This window comes from Hypanus sabinus, chromosome 21 (assembly GCF_030144855.1).
Source record: "Hypanus sabinus isolate sHypSab1 chromosome 21, sHypSab1.hap1, whole genome shotgun sequence".
NCBI lineage: Eukaryota > Metazoa > Chordata > Chondrichthyes > Myliobatiformes > Dasyatidae > Hypanus > Hypanus sabinus.
In genome coordinates this window covers 69,607,133-69,618,652 of record NC_082726.1, presented here as the reverse complement: position 1 = coordinate 69,618,652, position 11,520 = coordinate 69,607,133, and the positions used below count along the sequence as shown (strand labels likewise).

General features: G+C 41.1%; 1 protein-coding gene across 1 annotated transcript in view; it reads right to left on the bottom strand.

Moving 5' to 3' along the window:
• Positions 1 to 9,353: 9,353 nt before the first annotated feature.
• LOC132379184 (AP-1 complex subunit mu) overlaps positions 9,354 to 11,520 on the bottom strand; it is a 40,442-nt gene continuing 38,275 nt past the window's right edge. Inside the window, exon 8 of the mRNA XM_059946858.1 lies at positions 9,354 to 9,997. Coding sequence (XP_059802841.1) covers positions 9,897 to 9,997 — 101 coding nt within the window. The 3' untranslated portion in view covers positions 9,354 to 9,896. The remainder of the gene's footprint in view (positions 9,998 to 11,520) is intronic.

Sequence of the window (11,520 nt, the reverse complement as noted above, 5' to 3'; positions counted from 1 at the left end):
CCCAATAGCCTTAGCAGACCACCCTGCCAGGATATTGGTCCTCCAGGATTCAAATGCAACATGTCCTCCAGCCCCAAAGGAGATCCCAATGATCCAGAAATCTGAATCCCTGTCCCCTGCTCCAATCCCTCAGCCACGTATTCAACTCAGACGTAAATCTGTCTCACCCTAGAAACTGATCAAAGCAATTAAAGGGTTAGGTTCTAGGTGGTGATTCAGAATATATGATAATGTTATGAAGACATCTTTCCAAAATTTCTCCAAGCTAGGACAAAACCAGTACATATGGATGAGAGAAGCCTCGCCCCTCTTGCATTTATCACAAAGCGGACTAATGTTAGGGTAAAATCGAGATAATTTAGATTTAGACATATGAGCTCTATGAACAATCTTAAACTGTAAAAAGCAATGGCGAGCACAAAGAGAGGTTGAATTAACCGATTTGAAAATCAAGTCCCAAGTCTCATCAGATAAGGAGGTATTTAAATCCTGCTCCCATGCCATTTTAATTTTATCCACAGGGGCAAGTTGTAAGGCTGCTAATTTATCTCGAATAAATGATATTAAACCTTTACCTAGTGGATTAATGGAAAGAAATAAGTCCATAACATTTTTCTCAGGCATTTCAGGGAAGTTAGGAATTAAAGGAACAATAAAGTGTCTAATTTGGAGATATCTAAAAAAATGAGCATTGGGCAGATTGAACTTAGCAGAGAGCTGTTGAAAAGAAGCTAAGTGATTATCAATAAAAAGATCTTCAAAATGTCTAATGCCCTTCCTATACCAATCATGGAATGCTGAGTCATACGTAGTAGGTAAAAAAAGGTGATTATGTAAGATAGGGCTAGAAACGGAAAAACCATGGAAACCATAAAATTTCCTGAACTGAGCCCATATACGCAAAGTGTGTCTAACAAGAGGATTAACTATTAATCTGGACAAACTATTAGGGAGTACAGAGCCAAGAAGTGCAGAGATAGATAATTCTTTAGTGGAGCTCAACTCCATTGCCACCCAATTAGGGCACTCGGGTTGGCCATGGAAAAAAGACCAAAAGGTAGCACAACGTATATTGGCTGCCCAATAATATAAATGAAAGTTAGGTAAAGCCATGCCACCCGCTTTTTTAGGTTTTTGGAGATAGACTTTATTAATTCTAGAGCGCTTATTCTTCCACAGATATGACAAAATAATAGAGTCTAAGGAATCAAAAAAAGATTTAGGAATAAAAATTGGGATTGATTGAAATAAATATAAAAGTTTAGGGAAAACATACATTTTAACAACATTAATGCGACCTACCAAAGACATAGATAGAGGTGACCATTGTAACAGACTCTGTTTTATAGTATATGAAAGATTGGCAAAATTTTCACGAAAGAGATCTTTAAACTTCCTTGTGACTGTAATCCCAAGATAGGTAAATTGATTATGAACTACTTTAAAAGGGAGATCCCGAAATGTTAATTCTTGTGCTTCTTTATTAAATGGGAAAAGTTTGCTCTTATGTAAATTAAGTTTATAGCCAGAGAACTGGCTAAACTGGTCAAGAAGTGAAAACGTTGGAGGTAAGGATGTAGACGGATTTGAAAGAAAAAGTAATAAGTCATCAGCATAAAGAGAAACTACCTCACTCTATTCCTAAACTCACTGTCACGTGGCACAGGCAGTAATCCCGAAATGACTACCTTTGTAGTCCTGCTTCTCAACTTCCTTCCAAATTCCCTGTAAGGACCTCCTCCCTTTTCCTGCCTATGTCATTGGTACCAGTATGTACCACGCCCTCAGGCTGTTATCCTTCCCACTTCAGGATATTGTGGATGTGATCAGAAACATCCTGGACCCTGGCACCCGGGAGGCAAACTACCATCTGTGCTTCTTTCCTGCATCCATAGAATGGCCTGAATAGGAAATCAAGTATTGCACAAGGTATCTTGTTTACCCCATCCTTGAATGAATGACTTTAGAATCGTGAGTGACCATAAGATAATATCAGCAGAATTGGATCATTTGGGCTATTGAGTTTACTCTGCCATTCTATTATGGCTGATTTATTATCCCTCTCAACACCATTCCACTGCCTTCTCCCCGTAAGCTGTAAACCCTTTACTTATCAAGACCCTATCAACTTCCACTTTAAATACCCGGTGATTTAGCCTCCAGTGGTCTGTGGCAATGAATTGAACAGATTCATCAGCCTCTGGCTAAAAAAATTCCTCCTCATCTCTGTTTTAAATGGAAGCCCTTGTATTCTGAGGTTGCACCGTCTGCTCCTAGACTTTCCCACTATAAGGAACATCCTCTCCATGCCCACACTATGTAGGCCTTTCAATATTCGATAGTTTTTAATGAAATTCCCCTCAATCTTCTAAGCTCCAGTAAGTAGAAGTCCAGAGCCATTAGATGGTCTTCTCATATTAACCCTTTCATTCCTGGGATCATTCTCATAAATGTCCTTCGTTCCCTTGCCAATGCAGGCACATCTTTATTTTTAAACATATAGGGCCTAAAACTGCTCACAATACTCCAAGTACAGTTTGACCAAAGCCTTATTAAACCTTTGCATTGCATCAACACACACAAAATGCTGGTGGAACACAGCAGGCCAGGCAGCATCTATAGGAAGAAGTACAGTCAACCAGCACTTTGTGTGTCAACTGTACTTCTTCCTATAGATGCTGCCTGGCCTGCTGCATTCCACCAGCATTTTGTATGTGTTGCTTGAATTTCCAGCATCTGCAGATCTCCTCATGTTTGCATTACGTCGTCTAGTCCTCTCAAAATGAATGCCGACATTGCATTTGTCTTCCTTACTACTGACTCAGCCTGCAAGAACCAAATGTCTCACATAGCTCCTACTCACACTGTTCCCCTCCATGTACATATGTGAGTCATCGTTTTCTTCAATGAACCCTATCAAGAACCAGGACAGAAACAGACTCTCCAATGCACATCTTGGCCAGTGCCTCAGGATTGCCACAACAGAATACAGGCCCGACATCAGAAGTATTGCCTCATCCTGTCGCTGTCAGATTCGTCTTCTCCAAATAGCCAAAACGATGGAAGTCGTAGAGCCCCCAGCATGAAGAAATACAAACTTTGCAAGCCGCAAACCTCCAACCTCTACCTCATACAAAAACTAACAGATAGCCCACCTAGACACAGCAGCTAAAACATTAAACCTCTAATCACCCCCACCAACCTCCCATGCAAAAATACCCAATAACAAAATCAATGAACACCCAACCCTTCGCTCACCCAAAAAATCACCCACCCACCAATCAGCAATAAGAAAGAAAACACAGAAAAACTGAAGACGACCAATATAAACTGCAGTCCACACTGATATTCACACATCTCAGAATTTCGAAAACATCCTCCCATCAGTATCAAGAAGCGCCAACAGCTCGAACTCTGTCCTTCCATGGGGCCTTCATCCGCAAAGACATGGCCTCCCATAGGGAGCGACCTCTAAGTCTGTTGCATTAAATCTGCCACTTGCCCATTCTCCTAATCTGTCCAAGTCTTTCTGCAGATTCACTGCTTGCTTAACACAGCCTACCCCTCCAGCCATCTGTGTATCATTCGCAAGCTTGACTACAAAGTCATCAATTCCAGTATCCAAATCATTCACATATAAAAGAAACTGTTCCAACATCAAACCCTTTGGAACACCACAGTCAAAGTTCAAAATGAATTTATTATCAAAGTACATATATGTCACCATACACAACACTGAGATTCGCTTTCTTGCAGGCACACTCAATAAACTGAATAACCAAAATAGAATCAATAATACACTGCACCAATGGGGCGGAAAACCAGCGTGCAAAAGACAAACTGTACAAATACAAAAAGAAAAACAGGAAATAATAATAAATGAATAGGCAAAACTATCAAGAACATGAGAGTTAAGAGTCCTTGAAAGTGAGTCTATATGTTATGGGAACAGTTCAGTGTTGGGGTGAGTGAAGTTATCTCCTCTAGTTGAAGGATAATAAATGTTCCTGAACCTGGTGGTTTAAATCCTGTGGTGGCGTGGTGTGGTGGCAGCCAACCAGAAAAGGTTTATTTCTACTCTTCCCTACATTATATTTCCTCTGTCACATCTTTATCCTGCAGATTTCATGCTTCCCCCAACATTACCTGCACCTCTGCTTACTTTTATATTCTCCACAAACTTGATTACAAATACACCAATTCCATCATCCAAATCATTGGCATTTACGTGAAAGAAGCATTCCCAATACAGACTCCTGTGGAACACCACTAGTCACTGGCAACCAAACAGTAAAAGACCCATTATCCACATACTCTGCCTCCTGCCAGTCAGGTAATCTTTTATCCATGCTAGCTAGTATCTATCCTGCAATAACATGGGCTCTCAACTTATTTAGCAGCCTCGTGCAGCTCCTTCTCAAAGGCCTTCTGAAATTCTAAGTAAATAATATCCACTGACTCTCCTTTGTCTGTACTGCTTGTTATTTACTCAAATAATTCCAACAGGCAAGACTTCCCCTTAGGGAAACCAAGCTATCCTTGGCCTATTTTATCACGTGCCTCTGTGCAGCTTGAAGTCTCACCCTTAATAATGGGCTCCAACATTGAAGTCAGTCTAATTGGCCTATAATTTCCCATCTTTTGCCTCCCTCCCTTTGAGTAGGTTAAGAGATTGACCATAAGACATAGGAGCAGAAGTAGGCCATTAGGACCATCGAGTCTACTCCGTCATTCAGTCATGGGTTGATCCAATTCTTCCATTCATCCCCACTCCCCCACCTTTACCTCATACCCTTTGATGCCCTGGCTAGTCAAGAACCTATCTCTGTTTTAAATACACCCAATGACTTGGCCTCCACAGCCACTCGTGGCAACAAATTCCACAGATTTACCATCCTTTGACTAAAGTAATTTCTTTGTATCTCAGTTCTAAATGGAGGTCCTTCAATCCTGAAGCCATGCCCTCTTGTCCTAGAATCCCCTACCATCAGAAATAACTTCGCCATATTAAAATTGTTCAGGCCTTTTAACATTCAAAATGTTTCTATGAGATCCCCCCCTCATTCTCCTGAACTCCAGGGAATACAGCCCAAGAGCTGCCAGACGTTCCTCATACAGTAACCCTTTCATTCCTGAAATCATTCTTGTGAATCTTCTCTGAACCCTCTCCAATGTCAGTATATCATTTCTAAAATAAGGAGCCCAAAACTGCACACAATACTCAAAGTGTGTTCTCACAAGTGCCTGATGGAGCCTCAATATCACATCCCTGCTCTTATGTTCTATACCTCTAGAAATGAATGCCAACATTGCATTCACCTTCTTCACAACCGACTCAACCTGGAGGTTAACTTTTAAGGCTGATTTATATTTGTGCATCACATCTATGTTGTAGGTGTTGCATACCCTACGCTGTACCCTACACAGTAGGGTGACATGCACTTCACCAGAAAAGTTACTCACACGTCATGGCGACGCAGACCGCAACCACTGTGATTGGTCTGCTTTGTAGCATTGCATTTCCTCTTACGCATTTCCCGTTGCTTCTTCTCTGCCATGTTTGTAGGTTGTGCGTACACTGATATGAAATAGATCATCCCTAATCATCAAATCTACCTGCCGACATGCGAAAATGTTTGAAATGCATTTCCTCGTCCATGTCTCTCACAAAGAAACTCAACACAGTGGCATAGAAACCCAAACACCAACTAGCGTTTTGGCGCACACCAGCGCATGCTCGCTACGGCGTAGAGCAACGCAGAAGTGAAAATCAAGGCTACGGCATAGGCTGCGGCGTAGCCCTTATGCTCAAGTATAAATCGGCCTTTAGGGTATCTTGTACAAGAACTCCCAAATCCCTTTGTATCTCTACATTTTGAATTCTCTGCCCATCTAAATAGTAGTCTGCCCATTTATTTCTTCCACCAAACTGCAAGACCGTACACTTTCCAACACTGTATTTCATTTATCACTTCTTTGCCTATTCCCCTAAACTATCTAAGTCTCTTTGCAGGTTCTTTGTTTCCTCAACACTACCCACTCCTCCAACTAACTTTGTATCACCGGCAAATTTAGCCACAAATCCATTAATACCATAGTCCAAATCATTGACAACATTGTAAAAAGCAGCGATCCTAACACCGACCCCTCTAGAACTCCACTGGTAACCGGCAGCCAACCAGAACAGGATCCCTTTATTCCCACTCTCTGTTTTCTGCCAACCAGCCAAAGCTCCACCCATGCTAGTAACTTCCCTGTAATTCCACGGGCTCTTATCTTGCAAAGCAGCCTCACGAGCAGCACCTTGTCAAAGGCCTTCTGAAAATCCAAGTACACCACATCTACTACATCTCCTTTGTCTACCCTGCTTGCAATTTCCTTGCAGAATTGCAGTAGGTTTATCAGACAGGATTTTCCTTTCAGAAAACCATGCTGGCTTTGGCCTATCTTGTCATGTGCCTCCAGGTACTCTGTAATCTGTAATCTTCTCTAGTGCCTTTAACACCATCCTGCCCAGGATCTTAAGGCACAAACTAACGGAGATGGGAGTAGACTCACACATGGTGGCTTGGATAACGGACTACTTGACAGACAGACCTCAGTATGTGCGGTTGGGAGACTGTAGGTCTGACATGGTGGTCATAGCACAGGAGCGCCGCAGGGGACCGTGCTTTCACCGGTCCTGTTCACCCTGTACACATCAGACTTCCAATATAACTAGGAGTCCTGCCATGTGCAGAAGTTCGCTGATGACACGGCCATAGTGGGGTGTGTCAGGAATGGTCAGGAGGAAGAGTATAGGAAACTGATACAGGACTTTGTGATATGGTGCAACTCAAACTACCTGCGTCTCAATATCACCAAGACCAAGGAGATGGTGGTGGACTTTAGGAGATCTAGGCCTCATATGGAGCCAGTGATCATTAATGGAGAATGTGTGGAGCAGGTTAAGACCTACAAGTATCTGGGAGTGCAGTTAGACGAGAAGCTAGACTGGACTGCCAACACAGATGCCCTGTGCAGGAAAGCACAGAGTCGACTGTACTTCCTCAGAAGGCTGGCGTCATTCAATGTTTGTAGTGAGATGCTGAAGATGTTCTATCGGTCAGTTGTGGAGAACGCCCTCTTCTTTGTGGTGGCGTGCTGGGGAGGCAGCATTAAGAAGAGGGACGCCTCACGTCTTAATAAGCTGGTAAGGAAGGCGGGCTCTGTCGTGGGCACAGAACTGGAGAGTGTGACATCGGTGGCAGAGCGGAGGGCGCTGAGTAGGCTACGGTCAATCATGGAAAACCCTGAACATCCTCTGCACAACACCATCCAGAGACAGAGAAGCAGCTTCAGCGGCAGGTTGCTGTCAATGCAATGCTCCTCAGACAGGATGAAGAGATCATTACTCCCCAACGCCATTCGGCTCTACAATTCAACCACCAGCGGCAAGACATGTTATGTGCCGGGGTTAGGGCTGAGCTTAAGTTACCACTCAATGTACTTAGTAAACTATTTAAGAACTTTTTAAAAGCTATTTATTAATGCTTTTTGGGAGGGTGATTTTAGATGCATATCATATTTATACTGAGTTAAATACTGTATGTAATTAGTTTTGCTACAATAAGTGTATGGGACACTGGAAAAATGTTGAATTTCCCCTTGGGGATGAATAAAGTATCTATCTATCTAATCTCATCCCTAACAATTGATTCCAACAACTTCCCAACCACTGATGTCTGGCTAATAGGTCTATAGTTTCCTTTCTGCTGCCTCCCACCCTTCTTAAATAGCGGAGTAATATTTGCAAATTTCCACTCATCCAGTATAAGTGTCCAGTATAGTGCAGATGTCTTCTACTAGGAAGACTGATGCAAAATATGCATTCAGTTCCTCTGCCATCTCTGTATCTCTCATTACAATATCTCCAGTGTCATTTTGTATTGGTCCTACATCTACCCTCAATTCTCTTTTACCCTCTATATACTTAAAAAAGCTTTATCTTCTTTGATATTAGTCGCCAGCTTCATTTCATATCCACCTTTTCCTTCCTAATGACCTTCTTGGTTTCCTTCTGCAAGTTTTTAAAAGCTTCCCATTCCTCTATCTTCCCACTAGCTCTAGCTTCCTTGTATGCTCTCTCTTGTTTTTACTTTGGCTCTGCCTTCACTTGTCAGCCACAGTAGTGTCCTTCTTCCCTTTGAAAATTGTTTGTTATTTGGAATATATGTCTTGTACTTCCCTCATTTTTTGCAGAAAGTCCAGCCATTGCTGCTCTGCTGACCTTCCTGCAAATGCCCATTTCCGTCAACTTCAGCCAGTTCCCCTCTCATGCCATTGTAATTTCCTGTATTTGACTGAAATACCAACACATTGGATTTTATTTTTTCCCTCTCAAATTTCAACATGAACTTGATCATATTGTGATCGCTGGTCCCTAAGGGTTCCTTAACCTCAAGTTCTCTTATCACCTCTGGATCATTGCACAACACCCAATCCAGCACAGCTAATCTCCTTGTGGGTTCAACAACAAGCTGTTCTAAAAAGCCATCCCTTAGACATTCTACAAATTCTCTCTCTTGAGGTCCAGTACTGGCATGGTTGTCCCAATCCATTTTCATGTTAAACTCCCCAACGATTATCATGACATTGCCTTTCTGACACACCTTTTCTATCTCCTGCTGTAATTTGTAATCCACATCCTGGCTGCTGTTTGGAGGCCTGTATACAATTGCCATTAGGGTCATTTTACTCTTGCCATTTCTTGACTCAACTCAGCGACTCTACACCTCCCAATCCTATGTCATCTCTGTCAAATGATTTAATATTATTTCTTATACACAGAGCCACAGCACCCTCTCTGCCTACTAACCTATCTTTCCAACACATCGTATATCCTTGGACATTCAGCTCCCAATGGCAGCCATCCTTTAGCCAAGTTTCAGAGATGGCCACAATGTCATAATTGCCCATCTGTAGCTGAATTTCAAGATCATCTATTTTATTGATTGGCACATCATGGGTCAAAAAGCCATATTGTGTTGTAGTATTCCATGTTCTAACATCAATCTAAGCCTTCCCTCCAACACAGCTCTCATTTCTATCATCAATGTACCTTTCTAAGTTTCGTAAGTATTGTGTTTAAGTCTGTACTATCATTCCTAGCAGCATGCCCCACAAATACCAACTGATGTTTGAAAGAAAAGTTGAAAAGTATTGCAACAAAGGACAATTTCAATCTGGAGAGCAGGACTGCTGTAAGAGAGTGAAGATCAGTATTGGTTCCTATAAATGAGATATAGAATTTACGTGTTTATAAAACTAACAAAGTCTACAAATTTTCCCATTTTCGGCATAAAAGGCAGTAAGAAAATTGAAGTATAATTTTATTGAGACAATTAAACCATACAATTACAAATTGTCACTAAAAAATTATTTATAATGATTGCAATGACAAGTAATGCTATGGAGTATTTGTGAAATTCCAAAGATCTTTACTACTACATAACAGATATACTCATTTAGTATTTGTCAGGTACAGAGACAACCAACTATCAGAGGTTGGTGATACAAGATTGAATATCTGTATTGTTTTAGAGAACAAGTAGAATATTTAAATATACACGTTCTGGTTAATGAAGAGAAAGAATACAGATGAACAATGGCCCTTTAGAAATATTGCAATCAAATACCTACAAATAAAACCAGTTTTAAATTTCAGTTATCATATTGAGATTAAGGCAGTTTATAAATTCAATGGAATAAGTTCCTTTCATGTCTTGCCTTGCAGTTTATCATCAGAATATTTTGGAAATCTTGAAATTGGCTGATTCAAAAATAATGTAGATTTTCCAAAATCATTGACATTTTTCACTGAATACCTGATATGGTGCAATTTTTTTTTTAATCCCTCATGTTCTGACCTGAAATTTTCCTGCTTTGGTGACATATTTCACACCTTTAAATGGCTTGTATCTTTCCCCATACATGTCCAGTCGATTCACTTTTAAACCTGGAAGAAAACCAATGAAGATTTCAAGTTCATACTGGACTTACTTTTATTAAATTAAATCTATATGTTTGCTTTTCTCTGTCAATTGCATGGACAGCTGTCTTCAACAGCTGGCATTTGAATTATTTGCTACATAAACAAACAGTACACAAAGTGATTCAGATTATTAACATTCATAACTAAAATCTACTGACATTTTAGAAAAGTCTTAGCTCAATCAACTTACTTCATAGACATGCCCACTAGTCTAGACAGCATCCTGGTAAATCTCCTCAGCACCCTCTCTAAAGCTTCCACATTCTTCCTATAATGAGGTGATCAGAACTGAACACAATACGCCATGTGCTGCTGAAGGGTCTCGGCCCAAAATGTTGAAAGTACTCTTTTCCATAGATGCTGCCTGGCCAATTAAGTTTCTCCAGCATTTTGTGTGTGTTGCATACAATACTCCAAGTGTAGCCTAACTAGGATTTTATAGAGCTGCATTATTACCTCGCGGCTCTTGAACTCAATCTCTGGACTAATGAAGGCAAACACACCATCAACCCTAACGCTATCAACTTCGTGTAAATTTGAGAGATCTATGGATGTGAACTTCAAAATCCCTGTTCCTCCACACTGCCTGGCATGAACCCTGTACTCTGCCTTCAAATTTGACCTCCCAAAGTGAATTACTTCACACTTTTCAGGGAAAATTTCACCTGCCACCTCAGCCTAGCTTTGCATTCTGTCAATGTCCCAATGCAACCTAGAATGGATAACTCCATTCTATCCACAACTCCACCGACCTTCATGTTAATCCTAACCCTAATGCAAACTTACTAACCCATTCTTTCACTTTCTGGAGAGGTAGTCCCAAGATCCCTGCAGAACATCCTTGGTCACCGACTTTCAGGCAGAATGCTCTCCATCTACTACAAATGGGCAAGTCAATTCTGAATCCACACAGCCAAGTTCCCCTGGATCCCATACCTCCTGATTTTTTCAATTAGCCTACCATGGAGAACCTTATCAAATGTCTTACTAAAATCTTTATACACCATATTCACTGGTCTGTCTTCATCAATGTACTTCATCATATCCTCAAGAGATTCAATGACTTGCCCCTTATAAAGTCAAGTTGACTACCCCTAATCAGTCTATGCTTCCCCAAATACTTGCAAATCTTATTTCTAAGAATCCACTTCAGTAGTTTGTCCACCACTGAAGTAAGACTCACTGCTCTACAATTCCCAGGATCATTCCTACTCCCTTTCTTGAACAAAAGAATAATAAGAATTCACTTCATCGAGAAGCTCCCAAACATTCATTAGACATGACCTCCCATGCACAGAACTATGCTGAATATTCCTGATCAGGCACTGGGTATCCAAGAAATGGTAGTTTTTGTACCCCAGACTTCCCTACAACTGAAGTCAGGGTCATCAGCCTGCAGTTTCCTGGCCTGTCCTTGTTACACTTTTTGAACAATGGAATATTAGCCACATTCCTTTAGCTAACAACAAAGCAAACATCTCTAAAAG